The sequence below is a fragment of the Falco biarmicus genome, chromosome 16 (genome assembly GCF_023638135.1).
Source record: "Falco biarmicus isolate bFalBia1 chromosome 16, bFalBia1.pri, whole genome shotgun sequence".
NCBI classification, from domain to species: Eukaryota; Metazoa; Chordata; class Aves; order Falconiformes; family Falconidae; genus Falco; species Falco biarmicus.
The window spans coordinates 1649460-1670204 of record NC_079303.1 but is presented as its reverse complement, the minus strand read 5'-3'; the positions used below and the strand labels follow the sequence as shown (position 1 = coordinate 1670204).

Sequence of the window (20745 nt, the reverse complement as noted above, 5' to 3'; positions counted from 1 at the left end):
TGGGGACCCCAGGTTGTCCCCCCTATGGGACTGGACAGCCAAGGGCAGTATGGACTGCCTATACTGCCTATATAGGCACCTATATAGGGGCTGGGGACCCCGGATCCTATATGGGGGCTGGACTCCCAGGGTTACATATACCCCAACACAGGGGGGACAGCCAGGGCTATATATGCACCCCATACCCAGCCGGGGACCCAGGGCTTATACATACCCTATACAGAACTGGACATCCAAGTGCTCTATACCCTTCTATAGAGTTGGACAGCAGGGGTTACCCCTATAGAGAGCAGGATGCCCAGGGGTTATATATAGCCCCTATACATCAGCAGGTATTCAGTGTTTAATTACTCCCTGTACAGAGCTGGATACCCAGGGTTATATACAGCCCCTATATAGAGCTGGGCACCCGGGCTTGTTATATTCCCCTATACAGTGTTAATACACACTGTTAAATACAGACATTTAGGTGTTAATATACATCCCCTACAGAGAGCTGGCCATCCAGGGCTTCTACACCCGCTTTGGACATAGGGTGTTATCTATAGGAGGGCAGGACACCAGGAGTTACCCTGTGCAGAGCAGAACACCTGGGGGGGCGGGGCGGGGAGGGGAGGGGGCACGGTTATATATAGCCCCTGTACAGAGCTGGGCCCCTGGGACTTATACGTATATATCCATATAGAGCGCTGGACACCCAGGTATCACATATACCCTTATATACGGAGCAGGACATCCAGGGGTCGTACTCCCAAGAGAGAGCCAGACACTGGGGGGTATATGCACCCCTATCTAGAGCTGGTACCCAGGACTTTTATACGCCCCCCTACAGATGCGGACACCCCCGAGTTACACGTAGAGCCCCCCTATACAGAACGGGACACCCAGGGTTACGCAGACCCCTATACACTGCCAGGCAGCAGCAGTTAATGCCCCCTACCCAGGGTCACGCAGACCCCCTATAGCATCCATACCCCCCGACACCCCGTCCCCGGGCTGGCGGCCGGCGCGAGGTCCCGAGGGACAGGCGGGACCCCCGGGGGACAGGCGGGACCCCCGAAGTGGCTACTGCTTGTCGATGGCACCCTGCTCAGCCGCGCTGTCACGGGGTGCCGCCGGCGCGTGCCACGACGTCTCCTTCAGCACGAACCAGCAGTTCCCGGCCCACAGCAGGAAGTTGATGAAGCCGAAGAGCTGGGGGGGGAGAGGGGAGAGAGACCCCCGGTGGGGGGCACCCACGGGTGAGCCCCAGTCCCGGGCACCCCGTGCTCCTTGTGAGTCCCATGTGCCCCATGCAACCCATGCACCCATCACGCCCGATGTGCCCCGTGCACCCCTTGCACTCTACACACCCCATACACCCATGCCAGGGGGTGCATCACCACTGCCCACCCTGGCGTGGGGGTCCCCGATGGCTGGGGGGGTCTCATGGGGGCGCAGGTTGGGTGCCACATCCCATGGCACCAACACGGAATCCGCACCGTGGCCACGGAGCCCTCTCCTGGCTGAGCTCAGGAATCCAGCACGCGTGTGCACACACAAGGGCTTGCGGCATGAGTGTACACGTGTGTGCGCCTGCATGTGTGTACGTGCCTGTGTGCATGGCGTGTGCATCCTTTTCACACGAACACATGCGTGTGTGAATCCCTGTGCGAGTGTGCATCCGTGTGTGTGTGCATCCCTGTGAGTGTGCATCCCTGTGCAAGTGTGCATCTGTGTAAGTGTGCATCCCTGTGCAAGTGTGCATCCCTGTGTGAGTGTGCATCCGTGAGTGTGCATCCCTGTGCGAGTGTGCATCTGTGTGAGTGTGCATCCCTGTGCAAGTGTGCATCCCTGTGTGAGTGTGCATCCGTGAGTGTGCATCCCTGTGCGAGTGTGCATCTGTGTGAGTGTGCATCCCTGTGCGAGTGTGCATCCGTGTGTGAGTGCGCATCCGTGTGCGAGTGCGCATCCGTGTGCGAGTGTGCATCTGTGTGCGAGTGTGCATCCCTGTGCGAGTGTGCATCCATGAGTGTGCATCCCTGTGCGAGTGTGCATCCCTGTGCGAGTGTGCATTCCTGTGTTAGTGTGCATCCCTGTGCGAGTGTGCATCTGTGTGAGTGTGCATCCGTGTGTGAGTGTGCATCCCTGTGCGAGTGTGCATCCGTGTGTGTGCATCCCTGTGAGTGTGCATCCCTGTGTGAGTGTGCATCCATGTGTGAGTGTGCATCCCTGTGTGAGTGTGCATCCCTGTGCGAGTGTGCACCCGTGAGTGTGCATCCCCGTGCGAGTGTGCATCCGTGTGCGAGTGTGCATCCATGAGTGTGCATTCCTGTGCGAGTGTGCATTCATGTGCGAGTGTGCATTCATGTGCATAGGCTTGGCAAGCCTGTGCAGGCATCAGCACACACATGTGTGCATGTGTGCACACACGTGTGCCCCCGCCAGGGTTGGGGGCTGCCTGGCTCTGCTTGAAGCACCATAAATCCCTCGCCCAAGCAAATCAATATACATGCCCACGTGTGCACGACTGTATAGGTGCCCGTGTGTGCCCCCGTGCCCACGTGCAGGGCGCCCGGCTCTCACCACGGAGATGTTGGCCAGCCCCATGGCCGGCGTGGCGCCGGCGTTGCAGACCACCTCCTGGCCCTGGCAGACCCCCATGGCGGCGATGAGGCTGGCGGGCCGCGTGGCCGCCTTCACGTCAGTCAGCCCCTTGCCCCACGCCGCCGCTGCCACCAGCCAGAAGAAGGCGAAGCAGACGGTGACGCAGAAATCCTGCCGGGATGGATGGGGACATGGGGACGGTGGGCTCAGCCCCGGGACGGAGCGGTGCAGGATTTGCCCTCCCTGCCCAGGGATGCAGCTGCCTTACCGCAAAGGGGAGCTTCTTATTTTCGCTGTAGAGGGAATGAAAGCGCAGGTAAAGCACCAGAGCGGCCATGGCGTAGAGGAAGCAGAAGACCCCCAGGGTCACGAAAAATTCAGCAGGAGCAGAGAAATCGCCGATGAGGTGCAGGGTGCGGGTTTCTGACTCCTCCTCGCAGTCCGGCATCTCAAAGGGGATCTGGTATAACCTGGGATGGCGGGAGGGGGGGAGTGGAGGGGACAAGGGGGTTGGTGGGTGCCCAGGAGCAGAGGGGACAAGGGGGACGGTGAGTGGCTGGGAGTGGAGGGGACAAGGGGGATGGTGGGTGGCTGGGAGCGGAGGGGACAATGGGGACAAGAGGGGGTGGCTCTGCCAGCCTGAAATAACCATGCTGGGGTGGTGCCCCAGGGATGGAGGGCATGGACCCGCTGCCGGGTCGGAACTGGATCCTTTGCCGTGGTCCCGTGCCCCAGCATGGGGCTGGTGGCCAGAGGAAGGAGCTAAAACTGTGGTTCGCAGGTGGCCCAGCTCCATCGTCACCATCCCTGATTAACGAGGATCCCTTATTAACAGGGATCCCCCCAGGTGGCGTCAGCACTGGAGCTGGGGTTGGCACCCCCCTCTGGGGTTGGCACCCCCTTGCCCACAGGCACCATGGCCACGGTCCCATGGGGGGTCCCGAGAGGGTTTAACCCCAACCCAGCACCCCACATCCCCCCCCCCCCCCCAACTTGCTGTGGAGCCACGGCAGGTGCCGGGATGAGTTCTGGGGGGGTCCAGGTTCGGTGCCCCCTCACCTGAAGGGGTACCCAAACTGGACGAAAATGGCGCTCATCTCTTTGGTTTCGCTGCTGCATCTCACCGTCACCCCGGTCTCGCCGCTGAAGGAGCCGCAGGCCCCGAAAGCAAAGATGGCGAAGAGCTACAGGAGAGGAGCAGCGGGTCAGGGGGGAGGGGGCTCAAGACCCTGGGTACCCCCCCACCCTAGGGTGGGATGCACCCAACCGGGGGTTTGCACCCCGCGGCGCTGAGTCACGGAGGCCGCGGCGGTGCAGGGCGAGCTGCCACCCCACAGCTGTCACCCGCGTGCGCCAGCACCGGGGGTGGCCGCCGGCACCGGGATTTGCAGCCGGGGGCGAAATAAGGGAGAGGCGGGGGGGTGATGCTGGGGGGGGGGGCGCGGCAAGGCCAACCCCCACCTGAATTCTAGGCAGGGTGCTGAGTGCTGGAGCAGGTTCCCAGCAAACCAGGAGCATCAGCACAGTGGGGCCCCCGAGGTCCCCCTGTCCCCATCGGTCCCTCTATCCCCATCGGTCCCCCTGTCCCCATCGGACTCCTGTTCCCATCAGTCCCCCTGTCCTCATTGGTCCCTGTATCCCCACCAGTCCCCCTGTCCCCATCAGTCCCTCTATCCCCATCGGTCCCTCTATCCTCATCGGTCCCCCTGTCCCCATCAGTCCCTCTGTCCCCATTGGACCCCTGTTCCCATCAGTCCCACTGTCCTCATTGGTCCCTGTATCCCCATCAGTCCCCCTGTCCCCATCAGTCCCTCTATCCCCATCGGTCCCCCTGTCCCCATCGGTCCCTCTATCTCCATCGGTCCCCCTGTCCCCATCAGTCCCTCTATCCCCATCGGTCCCCCTGTCCCCATCAGTCCCCCTGCCTGGGGAGGTGCTGCTGCTGTTTCTCATCCCTCGCACCGAGCGGCTCTCATCTCCAGTGGAGGGTGCCGGGAAAACGCTGATCCCAAACAGTTTTCTGGCAGCTCATCCCGGCTGAGCTCACGGCTTCCCGGGGCCAGCTGGGTGAAGCCGAGAAGCCGAGCGGCCAGGCCTGATGCCGTGGGGATGGGCAGGCCCACGGGTAGCACCAAGGGTGGAAGCAGGAGCATTAGCGGCTGCCCCAGGGATTTTTCTCCCTTACAGTGTCCCTGCCAGGGCCTGATCCTGCTCGGTGGCCCCACTGGCAGGGGGTGCCCAGTGCCTCCCCGGGTGGGATTACCAAAGCAGAGAGCTGTGGGACGGGGGGAAAAGCCCCCTCAACCCAGCTCCTCCAGGCGGGAGATGCTCAAATGGTTCCAGCTTCATGCCTCTGGGCTGAGCGCCCCCCCCCGTGCCTCAGTTTCTCCAGTGCTGGCACCTGGGTGCGGGGCTGGCTGGGACCCCCCCGGCCACCGTGCTGCAGAAATGCCGCCCTGAAATACAATCCTGGAGCCATTCATGGCATGGCCAGGATGGCGGCGGGGGCCGCAGGCGCTTGGCTCCCCCCAGCCCTGGGTCCCCCCTCCTGGGGCCCACCGACCCCCCATCCCCCTCCCCATCCACTTGCCCCATCCCCCCTGAGCCTGTGGGAATGATGGGGACCCAGCACCCCAATGTCATCGTCTCCTCTGGCATGGCCAGGCAAAGCCACCTGCTCAAGGTCACTGGGGGGGCCGTGCGGCCCGAACCCAGGCGTCCGGGCGGTCCCGCACCCCACGTCCCCCGGAGCCCCCCCAAGATGGGGTCCCCATGCCCAGGGCTGACAGTGGGGGGGGGAGGGGGGGGTTCTGTGGAGGGGCAGGGGGGGATCCAGGGTCTCCTGGGGATTTAGGAAAGCAATGGGGCACCCTAAATCTGGGGGTGGGGGGGAAAGTGCTGGACAGGGGTCCCACGGGACCGGCCCCCAAGGGTGCTGGGGAAGAAGCTGTGCCCCGGGGGGGTCCCGGTGCCGGGATCGGGCCCGGGATGGGGGGGGGCACCGCGCGGGGACTCACCCATTCCAGCACCTTGATGAAGCCCAGGGGCTCCTGGAGGCGGCCCCAGCGCACCCCGGCCAGGACACGGTCCTGCGGGGAGAGAGCAGCGGGAGCCGGGGCACCGGGATGGCATCGGGGGCTGCTCCGGGGAACCGGGGGGCTGCACCGGGGAACCGGGGGGCATGCACCGGGGAACCGGGGGGCATGCACCGGCGGCTGCCACGGGGGGAGCGGGGAGGATGCACCGGCCACGGCGGCAGAGCAGTGGAGCGCTGCACCGGGACACCGGGGGGCTGCACCGGGCGGCTGCAGCGGGGGGCTGCACCGGGACACTGAGGGGTGCACCGGCGGTAGGACCGGGACACTGAGGGGCGCACCGGGGGCTGCACCGGGACACTGAGGGGTGCACCGGGGGTCGTATGGGGGGACCGTGGGCTGCCTCGAGGGTTGCCCCGGGAGTTGCCCCGGGGAACTGTGCCGGGCCACCGCGGTGCCGCACCGGGAGGCTGCCCCGGGCACCGGAGAGGGGGGGTCGCACCGGAACCCTACCTGGAGCCGGGGCGCTTTGTCGCCGGCCGCGGGGCCGCCGGGCTCCGACATGGCCGGGCCGGGGGCGGTCGGTGGTGCCTCCGCCGCCCGCTGGGACCGCTCCGCTGTCGGAGCCGCCACCGGGAACCCCACCGCCCCCGGGGCGGGCAGCACCGCCCCGCCCCCAACAGGGCCCCCGGTCCGCCCCCGGCCACCCCCGGGACAGCCCCCCGCCCCGGTCCGCCCCCGGACCCTCCGCCCAGCGTGGAGCCGGCCCGCAGCGGGAGGGGCAGCCCTCCCCGGGGGTGTGTGTCCGTCCGTCCGTCCATCGGGCTGTCCGACCCCCACTCAGTTCTCCCGGTGTCCCCTCAGCCCTATAACGGGACGGGAGCCCGTAACTGGACCGGTAACGGGACTGTCGGCACCGCACCGGGAGCTGGGTGCCCGGGTGCCGCCACGGCGCCGGAAGGCCCTGGGGTATGGCGATGCCTCTGGCCGGGCACCCCCTCCCCCGTCCCCCCGGGCCGGTACCCCCCGCCCGGTGCCCACGGCGCGCCCGGCCGCGCCGCGGCCACGCCCTCTTTCCCTGACCCCCGCTGAGATATGACCACGCCCCCTTTCCCTGGCCACGCCCCTCCCAGAGCTCCCTCCAATCCCCGCCGGCATGCACTCCGCCCCTATCCTCTTCGCCGAGCCCGCCCTCCCCGTTTTTTTTATTGGCTCGCTGGCGGCCAATGCGGACCAATGGCCAGGCGGCGCGGGGGGAAGTGGGGCGCGGGGGCGGGGCGGCGCCTGCGCGGTGCGGGCCCGCTGGCCGGAAGCGGCGGAGCAGAACCCGGCGAGGGCAGAGCGGCGCTCCCGCCTTCGCCGCCCCTTCCCCGCCGCGACCCCCGCGTCCCGCTGCTGCCGCCGCCATGTTCCTCACACGCTCCGAGTACGACCGGTGAGTACCCTGCCGCCCCCGCCGCCCCCCGCCCCCGCCCTCCCCGCCGCCCGCGGCCTCCGGCTGAGTCACGGGCCTGCGGCCGGTCACCACCCTCCCTGTCCCGGTAGGCCCTGTCCGGCGCCTCTCGTCGTGGGGCCGCTCTGAGGAGCTGGCGAGGACACCGCGGCCCTCTTGGGCCCTGCCCAAGGGCCCCTGCCCGTCCCCCGGCCCACTCCGCCCGGTCCGTGGGGACCCCCGCCTCGCTGGGTATCGGTACGGCCGTCCGGGTCGGGGCCGTCCCTCCTCTACGGCGGCTCTTCCTCCCTCTTTCTGTTTCCTTTTGGGGTTTGGAGAGCCCAGTTGTGTTAAATACGGGAGAAGTGAGGGCATGTCCCGTGTGACCGGGAATTTCCAGTGCTGAGAGGCCCCGAGGCCCCTGGTGTGGGGGGGAGGCTGCGTGGGAGGGGGTGGTAGTGTCTCTTAAAGCTGTAGTTTATCTTGTTAAATGTCTTCTGGAAGCTTTTCAAGAAGTTTTAAGAAGGCTTTTGGAGAAGTCCCTTGGAGGGTGTTGTGTATGGGTGGAGGCCCTGGGCACAGCAGTGCTCTTGCTCGCAGGCACAAGGGCTCTGGGGGAGGAGGGCAGGGGTCTCCCGCCCGGTGCGGTGGGCTGGGAGCAGCGGGGGAAGCCAGGCAGGGCTGGTGTGTGGGGAGGAGGTGGGTGGGATGAGGTATCCAGAGATGGGAACAGGTCTGCGCCGGTAAAACAAAATTCTCCTGGCGCTGAGAGAAGGCGCGCTGTTTGGAGTGTGAAGGCAGTGTGCTTCCAGCATCCACAGTGTCGAGTGTGCCATGAAAACCAACCTTATCCTGAATCCAGACCCTGCCGTGAGGGTGACGGGCTCCAGCGAAGCCGTGACATGTTCCAGCTGCTGCTCCTGTGTTACCTGTCCCCGGCTGGCATCGCCTTTTCTGCCATCACTCTTGAATAACGAACTGTGTTTCTTGTGAGCCATCAGTTTTGTGCCCTTTACACCGTCTCTGATGTCATTCTTTCAGGGGTGTGAACACTTTTTCTCCGGAGGGGAGGCTGTTCCAAGTGGAGTATGCCATTGAGGCCATAAAGGTATCGTCAGCTCCGTCCGGTTGCCAAACTGATGTTAAGGGCTCTTTCAAGCCCGAAGTCTGGGTTTCATCAGAAATAAAACAGTCAAGTTCTGTTTGTTTGGGCTGTGGTCTTGCTCTGCAGCGAGGCAGGGTTTGGCTGGCTCCCAGGGCAGTACGCAACACTGAATGGGTGCTGCTGCCTTTCTCCATAGGTGCCACTCCTGCGTGCCACTGCTCTGGCAGCTCTTTGCTAGCCTCTCACCTACAGCTTGTAGTAGGAGAGCTGCGTGCCAGCGTTTGATTCCATCTGCCCAGCCGAACCCCCCTGCAGCTCTGCTCTTTATGGGTTGTGAAGAATCAAAAGCCATCGATTTCCCCCAAATGCAGGGGAATGTTCCCCCCCCGCCTCCTGCCAACCAATTTACCCCCAAACCAAACACAATCCAGAGATGTAAATCCCTAAATGAAACCTACTAAAAGCTAACATTGAAGCGAGGGGTGCTGAATGCCTGTGCACCGTTATTCTGCCTGCAAAGGTTTGCGCTGCCAGCACATCGTGCACTTCGTGTCCATAAACACTTGCAAAGAGCAGATGAGTGCTCTGCTTTCTCTTCACCTCCCTGAGCTTAATGCAGCGTTCCCTTCTGGTCCATGGGCTTTATAAATATGGAATAACTTAAACAAACACAAAGTGGCAATTCTTCTTTTGCTAGGTCAACTTTCCTTTTCTTAGCTTGCCGCTGTTGCGGCTTGGAGTGTGTCACTGTTTGCTCGGGTGAATTTGAAACCCTGAAGGCAAAGGTTGTTACGAGCAAACAAACCTACCTCTGCGGAGCTAAATGGTCTTTCTGGGGCGCGAAGTGTTCTTGATAAATGTTCTTGTTTCTGGGAATGTGGGCACTGATTGCGAGTAAGTTTAAACTCGGGAGAAGCTGGTCAAGTTTTGAAGTGAAGAAGCCCCGAGCAGGCCTGTGTTTGCACAGGGGGAAAAGAGGGTACTGGCTTTATCTTTCTTGTATTGCTTTAGCTCATGGGGGCAGTACTTAAAGGAGGGGGCAAAAAGTAATAATGTTTATTAAGGCATTGGGAAGTAAAAACTCCCAGAAGGATGTCGGTTACCATGCTGACTCTATAATTACAAATATATCTACTAGCATAGCAATCGTACCGAAGCTGTCTGGCTTTTTCATTTTTCCAGGTCAGCCCATGAGCTTACCGACAAAATTGCTGCCGCTCGGGTGGCTCCTGTGACACGTTACATGTGGTGCCCCTGCGTTAGGGGTGTAGGAGGAGTTTTTACTCGCGTGCTGTAGCTTCATTAACAAAAATACATCTGAAATGACACCCGTTGTCCCTTCTTCCCTTGGGGTTTGTGCGCAGCTGTGGCATGCTGCGTGCTTAAAGGACGGGAACGTTGGGCAATGCCTAAAACCATGGCTGTCTGCAATGGAGCAGGGAGATTCCTCTCTGCCAGGCCTGTGGTTATAGGGGTAGCTACCTGGGGAAGCCTGCTGCTGCAATTAGGCCATGTAGCCTGATTGGGCTATTTGGAGTCAGCATCTCCACACCACAGCTAGTACAGTTACTCCAGTAAATTCCCCAGTGTGGCAAAGCTGCAAGTGCTGGGAGCAAGGTAGGGGCCTGACACCCCCTGTCAGCTGTGCTTGTGGCCACGGTGACACTGCGGTGTCCTGCAAGACCAGGGTAAAACCTGCTGCGGTGTCAGCTGTAGGTGATTAACTGCTGCCTGGAAAATGGTACCTGCACAAAACGCTTTTATTCCTCTTGTAAAGTTTGCGGATATGAGAACACTTGGGAGAGAAGGAGCTAATGAAAAGAAGAATGCCAAAGCCAGAAGTGCAGATGCAGTCAGAACTAAGGCCGTTATGTGAGATCCTCCTCTCTCACTTTAAAATTTAATTTCTGTCTTGCGAAGGAAGATTTGCCAGGCCTTTTAAATTCATAAGGTTTTAAGCTGTAAAAATTGGTGTTGGCTGGGGAAGAGATTAGTGATTTGCAGCAGCCCCGCTGGGTTCTGATGAACTAATCAGCTGAGAAGCAGCAAGAGTTTAACCTTTCCAGTTTCCTAGTTCAAGTCGTATCATTTAAAATTTGGTGTGTAAAGCCGTAGAGTCTTGCGGGTAGGTTTCTGTGTTGGTGATGCAATTGTCTTGAAAACAAAATGGCCTACAAACAGTAGAAGTCAAAATTGGCATCGCATCGTTTATATTTATGCGAGCTGTCGCGGCTAGACCTTGTGTCGGGTGAGGTGGGTGGTAACTGTGCGGTGGTTTTCAGCTTGGTTCCACGGCCATCGGGATCCAGACCTCGGAGGGTGTCTGCCTGGCTGTGGAGAAGAGGATCACCTCCCCGCTCATGGAACCCAGCAGCATTGAGAAGATTGTAGAAATCGATTCCCACATAGGTAAAGAGAAAGATGTGAGCTTTGGGTGCCCCTCTGGAGGAGCCCTGGGAGCATCCCTTGAGTTTTGGATATGATTATATATATATATGTATGTAATAACACTCTGTCCCCTGGGAGTTTCAGAAGCAGCGTTTCAGGGCTAGCTTTCCCTGCGGACAGCTCTGCTGAGCCGAACGGGAATGCTCATCCCTGAACACCAGGTTCTGGTACACTGGTTTTCCAGGCTCCAGGCCAGCAGGACATAGTTACAGGAGCAGGAAGAGGCAGCTGAAGCACCCCCCTTCCCTGCCTCAGTGACCTCTCTCATGAAAGCTCATCCCAAATTTAGATCTGGGAGGGCAGGGAATTACTGCAAAAGGCTTGACTGGAGGCCAGTTTCTCTGGGAGCACTAATGTTAGCCCGTGCCCCTGTGCGCAGCAGCCTCTGCACCAAGAGGGGGGCCACGGCAGGCTCTTGACCAAATATGTCGCCTTGAAAAGCAGGAGACCTCCAAAATACCCATGTTGCTGATGACATGGGTTGTGGAAGGAGCTCTCCAAGTGTCTGATTTCCTCCTCCGGTGTGCTTGCGATACAGCCCCTCTCCTCCTGGCGCAGGATCTGGGCTGGAGGCTCCTGCTGCATCCCCCCCCAGCTGCGGCTTAGCCAGCCCTCCCCATGGAGGGTACAAAGGTGTTCCTCTTCAAAACGGTTTCTGCATTTCTGTCCGTTACCTTCCCTTGGAAGGCCTCAAATGTGTTGCCTTTAACCAGTTCAGGCTTGGAGTGGGTGGCAGGTGTGACTGGGATAACTGGGATCTGCCTGCCCTTCAGCTGGGTGGCCATCCTTGCTCTTGAGCAAATCTGTTTCAATCCCATCCTCTCCAGCAGGCTGCGGTGCGGCACTGCTGTGCGCTGCTGCGCAGGGCCACACGCTGCCCTGCAGCCTTTTCTGTTTCACTGCGGGCTTTGGGAGGTCTGAGGGAAGAGCACGTCACAAATAATCAGTGAAATGACTCGTGTTTTCCCTCTCTGATTCCAGGGTGTGCCATGAGTGGCTTAATAGCTGATGCAAAGACTTTAATTGATAAAGCAAGAGTGGAGACTCAGGTAAGACTTGACATCTCTCTCTTCTTAAAACACCAGCACCAGTCTTGGGGGCATCTCGGAAGTCTCTGGCACGGGAAGATCGTTACAGCGGAGGAGCTGGTGTGGAGTGGGAGGCTTGCGGGGAGTGTAGCTTTCCTCACGGGGTTTTTGCAGGCCAGGTGGAGCCTCGTGCATATTCTTTTCCTCTTTGGTATTGCACGTTTGGTGGGAATTTTACAGCAGGGTCTCCAGTGGTCTCTTAGCCCTGGCAGATGTGCCTCGGTGAATGTGTAGGACTGCGTGTTAGAACTTTGCTTTGACAGAAGACTGGTTATATTGGTTATGGTTTTGGCCCCTTAAATGTAATTGGTGCCTCAGCTGCTCGGAGGTCCCAGGTACAAATCTCTGTGCTGTGGTAAAGACTTTCCCAGTGGGGTTTCCCTGCAGGACAGCACTCCTCGACCCCCTGGAGAAGTGGATAACCCCATCACTTCAGAAACAGATACTGGGATGAAGTGCTCCAGCCTTGTATTTTCCTTGTTGGCATCTCAAGACCTACCTAGGTATCCCAAGCTTTTCTGGGGGATCCCTGCAGAAGCCTCCCAGCTTCTGCGCTTTCCACTCTCTTCCTGGTGCTTCTGTTTTGTGGCTGAACAGGCCGTGCCCTGGGTGCCAGCAGCCTGCCCAGGCGCTCTGGAGGGAAGGTGTCTTTGTGGCTATGCAGGGCATCACTCCAGCCCGCCCTGTGAACAATCCAGGATTATTGTTATTTTGGGAACAAGGTGATAGTTTGAATCCTTATTAATTTTTTTCCCTTGCAGAATCACTGGTTCACCTACAATGAAACCATGACAGTGGAGAGCGTGACGCAGGCTGTGTCCAACCTGGCGCTCCAGTTTGGGGAGGAGGATGCGGACCCGGGGGCGATGGTGCGGAGCTGGGGGTGCTCTGGGGAGGTGCTGTTGGTTCTTCTTTGACTTTGCCCTCGGCCTTGCCTAACCTGTTGGCTCCTTTCTGTTGCAGTCTCGTCCGTTTGGCGTTGCGCTGCTTTTTGGAGGAGTTGATGAGAAGGGACCCCAGCTGTAAGTTTGGCTCTCTTAATCCAGACCAGCTCTGGGAAGAGGCAGAACCTCTACTGAAACTTCCCAGGACATTTTAATGGCTTTGTTCTGGGATTGTACTTAAGCCAAATACTTGGGGTTTATCCCATTATGTACCTGACATGTGTGTTAATGCTTTTAAACCCTTCCTTTCAAAGCATGGGTTGCAGCAGCCTGAGTGCTGGCTGTTGGTTGGGGCTTGAAGAGAACACTGCCATGTCTTCACCAAATCCTTGGTTTTTTAACATGGTTTTCTGGGCAGGAGGGAGGTGTTAAAGCTCTCCTCATCCCCAGTATATTCTTACCTTTCCCTAAAGGACTAGCAGAGCCACTGGTAACATAATATGTGGAGCCTGCTGTAACATTCCTTGGGGAGGTGGTGGAGCGCTTGTAACCTGAACTTGAGCGCTCAGCCTCTGCTGGCGGTGGGAAGAGCCAGCCCAATAAGGTCTCCCCACCGTCTCCCTCCCAGGAGCAGCAGCAAAAACGTGCTGGGTTTAGTAAAAAAAAAAAACAACCAAGGGGGGTGTGTGTGTGTAAAATAAAAAGGAAAATTATTCTGCTCTGAGCATGGAGGGCTGTGTCAGGAGTGTATAGCTCTCCCAGCGTAGCAGCCCAGCAGGAGTCTGCTGGTGGCTGTGGTGCCCCTCAGACCTAGGTCTCCTCCTGTGTGGACCTGTGCTGATGGCAGCAGCAGTCCCCTGAGGCCACCAGGTGCGAGGGAGGAGGCTGGGCGCAGCGTGGGGCTGGGGAGCTCTGGGAGCACCGTGGGTCTGGTGGGAAAGCCCTCGGGGTGCCGTGGGGTGGGGTGCAGCGGCTGTTCATGCACACCCGTGTTCCTGCAGGTTTCACATGGACCCTTCGGGGACGTTTGTGCAGTGCGACGCCAGAGCGATCGGCTCCGCCTCGGAAGGCGCACAGAGCTCCCTGCAAGAGGTTTACCATAAGGTAAAAGGCTGGGTTGGGGCTGATATCTCACAAGCTACAGAGGTACCTCACGACCTACATTTCTTCCCGAGGAGTGATTCACAGGACTCCTCCTGCCCTATAGAGGAGGTGTGTGAGCTAGTCCTGCCCTATAGAGGAGGTGTGTGAGCTCGTCAGGGTAAGACTCGGGTCCTTGGCAGTTGATCCTGTGATTAGGTGTCAGCGCTGAGCTGCTGGATGAGGATCTCTACTATGAGGAGAGTACTACTACCAGCAGCTTCCCCCCAGGGCTGCAGCTGGAACACGAGACCGGTGTCTGAGATGACAGTCTCCGCCTCTAGCGGGTGATAATTAAGACCATGTCAGGAAGTACTCTATAAATAAAAGAACTGCTGGTCAGCAGCGGGGCTTGGTATGGATGCAGCCTGAAGCGTAAGGAGCTAAAGCAAGCGGCTTCGTTTCACCAGATCTGTTAAGCCAGTGAAGTTAATGGATTTTACGCTGCAAGTACTGATCCTATTTAATATCAAATACAAACTTTCTTCCCTCCATGAGGAGGGAGGTGCCTGGTTTGTGTAGTGAGAAACCAAACACTGTAATGAGAAGCATAATTGATGGTGTTGATTGCTGTGAAGACTTCCAGCCTAAGACTTAATAACCTAATTTGTTCACTAGCAGAATTGTCCCAAGTTCTGGGCTCTCTGGCTTGTTTACTGTCTTCCAAGTGCAAAGTAACTGCAAACACAGCTATTGTCACTCTCCGAATGTTGCATTGCCCTCTGGATCTAGTTCCCCCTCCTGCAGGGATTTAAATGATTAAAGCATGAAGGCTTCTGCCAAGAGGGAGTCCGGCTTTTCGGAGCTCCTGCTGGAGTTTGGGAGGAACTGCTTGACAGACAGTAACTGGTGAAGAGAAGTGGGCCCTTGTGTCCCGATCCTGACAGTAAGGTTTATGTGCCCAGATTAACAGTTCCTAAGCTTTGTAAAAAGTTACACAGAAGCAGAAAGTCACCATCCTTGCAATTGTCACTGTCCTGCCCAAACAGTGCACTTTGATCTCTTGTTGATGCTGTAGATAACTTGATAAGCTTTTCAATTTGCTGCCAGCGACAGCTTGAAGGATTTGAGAAGAGCAAGGGGGAGAGCAGCACGCTTTCGTGGTCAAAGGGGAAACGTCCAAGCACTTCCTTGAACGTCAACAGTGCAATTAATGACTGATTTGTTTTACAGTCGATGACGCTGAAAGAAGCAATCAAATCTTCCCTCGTCATCCTGAAACAAGTTATGGAGGAGAAACTGAATGCAACCAACATTGAGGTAACTGTGACCCCGTTAGTGGCGTGTGATGGCAGCTTGCAGCGCTTGGCGCGGAGCAGGAAGCTGCGCTGCCTGTAGGCTTTGCTTCCTCGGTGCAAATCCTGCTGGCTGCACAGCGAGTGTCTTGGTCGGTAGGGTCTTGCATTTTAAACATCCAGGTGAGAAAGCTGCCTGCTTGCTTTCTGGAGAGGAGGCTTGTCTCTGCTTCTGGAGCAAGGGGTGAGCCGGTGGAGCCGCTCGAGGTTTCCCAAGCCAGCGGCTGGCTGGCTGCAGATGTTCTGGCACATTCGAGCTGCCCGTTGTAGCATGTCATGTGTGGCACATTGGGAAGGATGGAGCTTTCTTTGGACTTGCAGAGGTGTGCAGCCTGGCTGATCCATGAGTGCTGGCAGCAGTGATTCTTGCGGGGCTCCCTGGATGTGGGCTGGAGCCTCTGCTGACCTTACACGGGCCGAGTCAGCCAGTGGGAGCCTTCCGTGCCAGCCAGATCGCTTTTTCTTCCCCTGGGTTTAGCCATTCTTTTTTTCCGTGGTACTTGTAATATTAGAAGGAATGAAAATTATACAGCTTCTGGACTTGCTATATTCAGTCTTGGGTCAGGGCCAAAAATCTGTTGGACAGGAGGACCAAAGAGGTGAAGCTTGGTGAAGCCTCCGGGTGTGAATATGCTCCTCTAACCTCCGGCTCTTGCCCACAAGTGGCCGGGCTCGCAGAGCTCAGCTTGACCCGGGCGTGCAGTGCTCTCGGAGACCCCCACAGATGTAGTGGCACCGCTCCCCTCAAGCCCTGCTCGTTAGACTTCCAGTGCTCCTTTTTAGGCAGCAAAGGTAAAAACCCTTCCAGTTTGTTAGTGATAATGCATAAATGATGAGCAGGGCTGGCATATAGAGTTTGCTTCTATTTCTGGCGGGTTATGAGACACTAGACCTTTTCAAATCATGTCATTCCAGCTCCTGAGCTGCTCTCCTCCCGTCGTTGTCCTGTTCCTTTCCTCTCAGTGCTGGGAACCCATTTCCTAAACAGCCTAAAAGTGTGCACCCCATTTTTTTATTAAATAACTGCTGCTGGGGACCCTTCCTGACGTGATTAACTGGCTGTCTTTGGGGGAAAGGGCCAACAGCATGCTGAAAACTTAGACGCTGTCCAGACACGATGCTGGCCAGCTGAAATCTGCTTCCCCAGATGCTCTCCCAACCCGAACTGATCAGTTCTCTCTCTATCAGCTTCAGGTCTCTTCTGGAAGATCTGCATACAGTGCGAAGAAATTGAGGCAGGGGAGCGTGTACAGTATCCTTATGTCATGTCCCCGTTTAACAGGGCTTAACTGTGCTTGGCAAAGCTCTGAATGTGTTGAGGAATCATATCAGGGTGAAGTATGAGAAGAATGCGCTGAGGATTAAAAGGTCTCTTCTATTGACTCAAGTCACCCTTCTGGCTGAAAGTCTTCTACCTGAAGTAGCTGGTTTGCTTTCCAGCCTTTTAGAAGTATGTGGTGTTCAGGTTTATTTACTCTAGCTGCTTCCACCTCTTGTATGGGGTTTTCCATCTAGCAGCAGAGAGAAAGGGCAACGTGTGGTCATGGAAAGAGTTAAATCTGTTGCCAGCAAGGGTCAGGAGAGCCTTAAACAATGTTAGGCTTCTAAATTAATTACTTCCCTGTGAAGCCTGTAAGGGAATAGTTGAGGGAAGCTTTTGCTTGCGGGGAGAAGGTGAGGCACAGGTTTGAGTGGAGTACTTGGCGTCTCTGAATACATGGTTTGGGGTTAGGGTGCCTATATGTGTGTCGCTGAGTCCATGTGGGTGTAGCGTCAGGCCAGTGCCCATACAGGTGATCTGAGGGGCCTGAAGTGGCATCTGTAAGTGTCTCTGACATGTCTGAGAATGCCAGGTAAAGCCTGGGCTGTCTGGGGCTCTCAGGCTGTGTTTGGGATGTTTCTCCTTGTGAAAGGCTTCTGGGTACCCTCCCTCTACCACAGAAGCATGTCCTACCATCTCGTGCTGTTTTCCTGGGTGACCTTGCAAGCAGAGAAGCGGATGAAGAGCTCTGGGATTTGCCAGGCCCTCCTGCAGCTTCAGCTTATTGCAACGAAACACTTCAATCCCTTAAGAGTAAAGATACGTGCCTGGTGCCAGGGGGTGGCTGCAGGCGAGGTCTTGGAGCATCCCAGCTAGCTCCTGCAAGCTCGCTGCCTTGCCTGCCCGCGGCAGCTGCCTGTATCTTGGGCTCTCGTACCACAAGCTAGGTGCGAACCAAAGTCCTACTTACATTCCTTTTCCAGCCTGGTCATTCTGCAAGTATGTCTTGTTCTGGTGCACGCCCTGTGAAGTGTCTCAGCTGTCTGCCCTGGATGCTGTCTCTGCTCTTGGCAAAGGGGCAGGGTAGAGAGCGTGTTGTCCCCCAGCTTTGTCCCTTGGGCTTTGCCTTGGAAGAGATTTCCTTGGCCGGCTTGTACAGGGCACTAGGCTGCTGCAAGGTGCACCGTGGCTTGCTTATTGTTGGTATTTGGTGATCAAAAGGCAGGTTTGCCTCTGCCTCTGTTTCCCAGAGCTAACCCCCAGTCCCCTCTTGAGTGTTTTGCTGTCTTGGGTCTCATAAGGCACGTAATGGGCCAGGATTTGTGCCTTTGGTTAGTTACCGGAGGAGGAGAGGCACTTCTGCTGAGGGCACGGTGAACCGCCCCTCTCTAAGGAGTGTTTGATGAAGAACTCGTGTTCACAGGGTCTTTTTCCTCAGCAAGCAGAAGCAGAGCCTGCCTGTTCCCAATAGACGTTCCCTGCTGCTGCTACTATGAGGAGACTGAGTCAATTAAAAGCTATTTCTGCAGCAGGCAGCTATTTAGGGAATCAAAGAGCATGTTACGGAGTGGAATGATCTTGCTGGGCTGGCAGATCAGGCAGCTGAGAAGGAACAGCTGCTCTGTCTGCTGCGGCTGCTCTCTGTTCCCTGCCCCATGGCTGTCGCTTCACATATGCGGGCACACTTAACCCCTTGCTCCTTCTCTTTCAGCTTGCCACAGTGGAGCCTGGGATGAAGTTCCACATGTACACAAAAGAGGAGCTTGAAGAGGTCATCAAGGATATTTGAAAAGGAGAGAGAGACTCTCTCAAAGGCTCGTTCCCCACGATCAAAGCGAACTGACTCTCGGTTCCTTCCAGTACCTGTGATTTTGTTTTCCAGCAGCATCTGTAATTGCTCTTCTAGAAGGCTCTTGAGGTTTTTTTTACAGTTTCTGTACATAACTGATCTCTACAGTAAGAGGAAATGATAATAAATCATTTTGTTACTCTATCCTGGCTTCCTCATTGTGGAGGTCTGAGGCGAGGGGGGCCATTTATAAGCTAAAATCAGGGGCAGATGAGGGCAACATCTGCTGCAGAAGCTGGTGCTGGGCGAAGCAGCACCTGCCAGGTTTGTGGCGGTGCAGCGCTGGGTCCGTGCTGTGGGCAGTAGCAAGTCTCCCTCTCGTGGAGAGCGCGGTGATATCGCATCAACAGATCGGTGTGTAATTTCGCCCGAGTCTAGAAAAACCGTTAGATTTTTAGATCTGCTCGTACCTGTTCGGTACATTGCCCTTGTCCTGCTCCAGCGGTTTTAGTCTGTCCTGATTACCTGGAGCTCTAACTCCTTTCCAGGGAGGACATCCGTAACCAGGCTTGGATTTTGCATGTCCTTTTAGCGGAGCTTAGAAATACCTGTAAAGGGCTTGCGATAGACCAGAGCCGCCAAGCAGGAACAGGTCTGTGGTTAATGGGACATTAAATTGTGCAAGTACCGCTTGATTTTGAGGGTAGTCTTGTGACCAGCAAACTTCAGCTTATCTACTTCACAGGGCTTGGTGCTCTTCTTTCTCTGTCCCCAGCAGACATCTCTATCCTTGGCCTCAAAATAGCATCTGAGCGTTAAAGATCGGTCTGGTAAGGGAATAAACTGAGATTAGTACAATGTTTTCCTACGACAGTCGTGCCTGCATCAGGGGCTGGAAAGGCAGCTCTGGCCGTGGCCCCTGGTAGCCTGCCCGTGCTGGCCTGTGAGCGCTGGCAGGCAGCAGAGGCTGCTCCGCTCTGTCCTATTTCGAGAAATTACTGGTTCACCCTGAACAAAACAACGTTGTCTGCCACGGAAGAGATGGACGTGGCCTGTGCTGCTGCCGGGAGGGGGTTTGCCTGGTAAGTGGGACGTTTCCCAGCATTACGTTTGGCTGGAAGGAGTGACTTCCCTCTCAGTTCAGCGCTAGGGATGCTCCACCAGGCGTTTCATCGCTTGGCAAAGCCAAACAGTCACAGCAAACCTCGGCTGATCTCACACCTGCCAGCCTTTACCCTCTTCCGGAAGGGAAATGCCAATCCTATTAATTTTTTCCTCTCTTGCCGTTGCCAGACGTGCAGGAAGGGAAGCCAGGTCTTCATGGCGGAAGATCAGTCCTTGGGTAACCTCAGTTTTCAGAACAGCCGAGCGCCGCCTTCTCGGGAGCTCCTGCTGTGAGCTCCCCCCTCTTTGCGTCTAAAGGAAACAAACTGGATCACTGGGCGATGCCCCAGGTGGTGGAGAGTTGAACACACCACCTGTACCTGCAGGTGGAAGAGCAAACAAACCAGATCATCGGTGGACTTTACCCTTTGGGGAGATGGTCTTTGTAGCCTGGATGGGGGGAGCCAGCCCACCCCCTGCCCCTGGCTGTCGGTGGGGAAGCCAGCCCTGCCTCCAGCATCGCCTGCGCAGCTTTGGAGCGTGGTACCTGCTCTGGGGGCCACTCCTTGTCCCCGAGATGAATCTGCAGCAATGAGGGTGGCTCCGGGGCGGAAGCTCGCCTGTCCTGAATATCCAGCAGGCCCGGATGATGGCCGGGGCACCACCCTGAGCATCGCCCGCATCAAACCACCCTGCAGGTGGAAGGGGGGCTGCTCTCAGCTGCTGCCTTTATCTTCATCTTTACCATGCTTCAGAGCTTTAGATCATCCCAAAGCTTGCTCATATTCCCTTCAGGAAGGAGACAGGAGTATCCCAGCTGTTGTAACCCACCCTGCCCCGTGAAACTCTGCCGTTGCAGGAGGCGGTGCTGCTCCCGGGTTTGTTTGTGCCCTAAGAAACACAAAAAGCCAATTCTTCCAGCGCTGTGCTCCAGTGGAAAATGGTCCTTTGTGCCCTGCCCTGGCACATGGTTGCGGGTGGCAGCGTCACATGAGAGTGGTGCCCCGCGTGCCCTGTGTCCCTGAAAATCGAGGCTTTGTGCTCCTCCTGATCCCTGCTGGCAAGGGGGAAGCCCGAGCCCTTTCCAGGCTGACCTGGGGGGGGGGGGGCACAGCCTTCCTTCTATCTCCCCCCCCCCCCCCCCCCCCCCTATCCTCTGGCTATGGGCTACCTGCCCGTTGGGCGAGTGGTGGCCCCCAGCAGCTTGTTTTGCTGAGGGAGGGGTCCCGGTGCCCTTCACGCACTGACACCCCCCCCCCCCCCACACACACCCCCCCCGCCAAACCCGCCTTTTCTCAGGGGAAGAGGAAGGAAAACAACCGGCCCGGGCGGCAGGATGACACAGCAGCGCAAGGACAATTCACTTTTTGGGACCGGGGGGGTTGAGCAGGAGCTCACCGAGGCTCTGGGGGGTTTGACACCCCCCCTCTGCGAAGCTGGAGGTGCCGCGGCAGAGCCCCCCCGGCCCCCCCTCCGCCTGCCCGGGGCACCGGGGCACAGCCCCTCACCCCCCTCCGGGAGCTGCCCGGCCCCTGTCGCGCCGTGTATTGCACCAGCGCTCCGGGGGGGCAGGGCCCC

General features: G+C 57.6%; 2 protein-coding genes across 4 annotated transcripts; one reads left to right on the top strand and one right to left on the bottom strand.

Moving 5' to 3' along the window:
* Positions 1 to 357: 357 nt before the first annotated feature.
* SYPL2 (synaptophysin like 2) lies at positions 358 to 6633 on the bottom strand. Of its 2 annotated transcripts, XM_056361962.1 has the most exons (6): positions 6135 to 6629; positions 5604 to 5675; positions 3646 to 3770; positions 2855 to 3056; positions 2566 to 2757; positions 358 to 1194 (listed from the first exon to the last, which is right to left on the bottom strand). In XM_056361962.1, the coding sequence occupies exons 1-6, from the start codon at positions 6183 to 6185 to the stop codon at positions 1066 to 1068; spliced, it is 771 nt and encodes a 256-aa protein (XP_056217937.1). In that variant the 5' UTR covers positions 6186 to 6629; the 3' UTR covers positions 358 to 1065. The 2 variants fall into 2 exon arrangements, with proteins under 2 accessions (XP_056217937.1, XP_056217936.1); XM_056361961.1 differs by having other exon boundaries at positions 5604 to 6633.
* Positions 6634 to 6897: 264 nt separating this feature from the next.
* PSMA5 (proteasome 20S subunit alpha 5) lies at positions 6898 to 18267 on the top strand. 2 transcript variants are annotated; one of them, XM_056361730.1, is made up of 9 exons: positions 6898 to 7056; positions 8095 to 8161; positions 10441 to 10567; positions 11588 to 11655; positions 12456 to 12563; positions 12658 to 12716; positions 13580 to 13682; positions 14892 to 14978; positions 17986 to 18267. In XM_056361730.1, exons 1-9 carry the CDS (start codon positions 7028 to 7030, stop codon positions 18061 to 18063), a joined length of 726 nt encoding a protein of 241 aa, XP_056217705.1. In that variant the 5' UTR covers positions 6898 to 7027; the 3' UTR covers positions 18064 to 18267. The 2 variants fall into 2 exon arrangements, with proteins under 2 accessions (XP_056217705.1, XP_056217704.1); XM_056361729.1 differs by lacking the exon at positions 17986 to 18267 and having other exon boundaries at positions 13580 to 13790; positions 13822 to 14957.
* The last annotated feature ends 2478 nt before the right edge of the window (positions 18268 to 20745 follow it).

Coding starts and splice junctions, on each gene's coding strand:
- SYPL2 (XM_056361961.1), bottom strand. CDS start 6,185: ATGTCGGAGCCCGGCGGCCCCGCGGCCGGCGACAAAGCGCCCCGGCTC. Junction 3,057..3,645: donor CAGTTTGGGTACCCCTTCAG/GTGAGGGGGCAC, acceptor CCGCCATCCCAG/GTTATACCAGATCCCCTTTG. Junction 2,758..2,854: donor ATAAGAAGCTCCCCTTTGCG/GTAAGGCAGCTG, acceptor CCATCCCGGCAG/GATTTCTGCGTCACCGTCTG.
- PSMA5 (XM_056361729.1), top strand. CDS start 7,028: ATGTTCCTCACACGCTCCGAGTACGACCG. Junction 10,568..11,587: donor AGAAATCGATTCCCACATAG/GTAAAGAGAAAG, acceptor CTCTGATTCCAG/GGTGTGCCATGAGTGGCTTA. Junction 11,656..12,455: donor AAGCAAGAGTGGAGACTCAG/GTAAGACTTGAC, acceptor TTTCCCTTGCAG/AATCACTGGTTCACCTACAA.